This window comes from Sprattus sprattus, assembly GCF_963457725.1.
Source record: "Sprattus sprattus genome assembly, chromosome: 5".
Lineage (NCBI taxonomy): Eukaryota > Metazoa > Chordata > Actinopteri > Clupeiformes > Clupeidae > Sprattus > Sprattus sprattus.
Window position 1 is genome coordinate 30855867 of NC_137924.1, and position 2682 is coordinate 30858548.

The following is a 2682-nucleotide window of genomic DNA, read 5'->3' on the forward strand; positions in this document are numbered from 1 at the left end:
ACACACACTTACCAAACTTACGCACCCCTGTGTTCACACACACACACACACACACACACCGTAAAGCCCTTTGTCTGACTTTGTATCCAGATGATAATACAATTAAACCTACCTGTGCCAAAAGCCTCCTAGCACCCCCTCAACCTCCCAAAAACACACACATACACACACACACACACTCACAGACACACACACACACACAGCCCTCCCCGCACACGGCTGTGCCTCTTGTCTCGAACATGTGCTTATGCTCTTTATCTGGCTCTTTCATGTCAGGATGTCTGCCTTCACGGTGAATAATTGATGTGGTTTATCAAAGCCGAGCAAGATGCCTCCTTCATGGGCCTCAGCACAGCCCCCTTTGATCAGAACAAAATTATGCTGTGACTTCTGATATTATCAGCATCTGCCCGCATTCAACACAAAATCACTTTGAATTAAAAATTAATGATTCTCCGCTCATCTTTTCACTACTGTGTGTGTCTGTGTTTTTCTGTGTGTGTTCGGTGTGTGTGTTTGTGACTCTGTGGGTGTGTGTGTGTGTGTGTGTGTGTGTGTGTGGATGCGCGTGTTGGCTGTGTGTGTGTGTGTGTGTGTGTGTGTGTGTGCGCGCGTGTGTGTGTTTTTGTGTTCTTGGCCCTCTCCAACAGCGCGCTCTGGATTACCAGGGGAGCAAGAGGAAACCGAGGAAACTTGGGTAAATATGAGCGTTGCCTCTCCCTGCGCATCCAAACACAGCGGCCCCTTTGTGCAGACACAGCCACACACACACACACAAAAACACACACACACACACACACACACACACACACACACACACACACACACACACACACACACACACACACACACACACACACACACACACACAGACACAGACACAGCCACCAGAAAGGGATTTTTGTTTTTTCCCTTCTTCCCCCCCTCCTCACCATCTCATGTAAATGGGGATGCTGGAAATAAGAGGCTTTGTGTGTGTGTGTGTGTGTGTGTGTGTGTGTGTGTGTGTGTGTGTGTGTGTGTGTGTGTGTGTTTGGTGGGGTGGGGTGAGAACTCTTCTGCATTATTGTGGGACGGTGAAGAAATTGAGCTCCTTTTAGGAGAATGCTAATTTTTAATTGTCATGAATGTGAAATATAGCGCCCCCCCCTCCCTCCCCTCCCCCCTCCCCTTACTTAAACACACTGTAATGCAAAGCTCTAGTTTAGTCTGTCAGGGTGATATAAAGTGAAAAAAAGATAAAGCAAAAGAGCTTTGGTTCTTTCTGTGCGTCCTCTGTGTAGCCCATGTGTGCTTTGATATGAGGGATTAACACGTTTGCTGCTATTCTCTCGCTCGCTCTGATAAAGAAAAGGAGAGAAGGGAGAGGAGAAGAACAGAAACAGCCAATCATTAAGGCGTTCAGACAGTGACAAGGAAAGAGAGCGAGAGAGAGAGGGAGGGAGTGAGAGGGAGAGAGAGAGAGGAAGAGAAGAGAGAGGGAGAGAAGAGAGAGGGAGTGCAAAAGAAAAGAGAGAGAGAGGGAGAAAGAGAGAATAGAGAGAGAGAGAGAGGGAGAGAAGGACGGAGTGAGTGAGAGAAAGAAGAGTGAATGAGCTGTCTCGTGTTCTCTTTTTTCACCCCTTGTCTTTTTTTTCTTTTTTTTCTCTTTCTTCTGTCCATCCATCACAGGCAAATCAAAGTGCTGGACGGAGAGGATGAGTACTACAAATTACTGTCTGCCGTGGACTCCATCCCTGAGGAGGACTTCGCCACGGCAACCCCTCCCACGTTGTCACGGTAGCCCCTCATCACTCAGACCCGAGCCTTAGTCCGCCTGTCAGTCGGTAAGAGCCCAACCCCCAACTAACCCCCAACCCCCATCCCCTGGCAGCTACACACAGACGCACACACACACAGACAGGGCACAGTGTCACTGCCCTACAACTCCTCTGAAAGAGTGTAATTAGTTAGGGCTGGTTATGGTGAACCTCCCTCCTAACCCCCAATCAATCAATCAGGAAGGGGAAAAAAGACACAATTAATTAATAGACGAGAGAGAGGGAGAGGGAGAGAGAGAGAGGGAGGAAAGGAAAAAGAAGAGGGAGGGAGGGAAAAATTCAGAGAATAAAGAAGGAAGAAAAAAGATAGAAAGAGAGGGAGAAAGAAAGAAAGAGAGAAAGATAGAGAGGGAGAAATACATGAATAAAGGAAAAGCATTCACACATATTTTGACCCTGATTATGTACAGTAGCTCCTCGCCCATTCTCCCTGTAGATGTGACTGAGGTGAAACCCGGCCTGGCATCTCTGGATCCCTCATCTCACTGCACACACTCTTATCTGTGCGTCCCCTCATTTCACTGCACACACTCTTATCTGTGCGCCCCTCATAGGGATTCATTAGGGTTAGGGATGTCACGGAGGAGCGTTGAGGAGGATTACACTGAATGGGACTGGATCAGCCACTAAGCTTGCTGATTGGCCCTCCAGAAATCAGTCGGACACTTGACAGTTTCCAGACCATCATACCTTTGAAAACTAAGCTCAGATCAAAAGCACCTCGCTTTCAGTGCACCTCGTTTTTAGTGGCGTGGCAGTCGGTGAAGTGGGGGAACATTACATTTGTTCTTCATACACAAGAGGGGATACGCAGGGTGCATACATTACATTTGTTCTTCATATACTAGAGCAGACCTGGGCA

The 2682-nt window shown here is 47.8% G+C and overlaps 1 protein-coding gene across 1 annotated transcript in view; it reads left to right on the top strand.

Annotated features, from left to right (window-relative positions):
* myo3b (myosin IIIB) overlaps nucleotides 1-1783 on the top strand; it is a gene marked incomplete at both ends in the record, with an annotated part of 156523 nt that extends 154740 nt beyond the window's left edge. Inside the window, 2 exons of the mRNA XM_080839760.1 lie at nucleotides 651-697; nucleotides 1672-1783. Of these exons, the coding sequence (XP_080695886.1) occupies nucleotides 651-697; nucleotides 1672-1783 (159 nt within the window). The remainder of the gene's footprint in view (nucleotides 1-650; nucleotides 698-1671) is intronic.
* Between the last annotated feature and the right edge of the window lie 899 nt (nucleotides 1784-2682).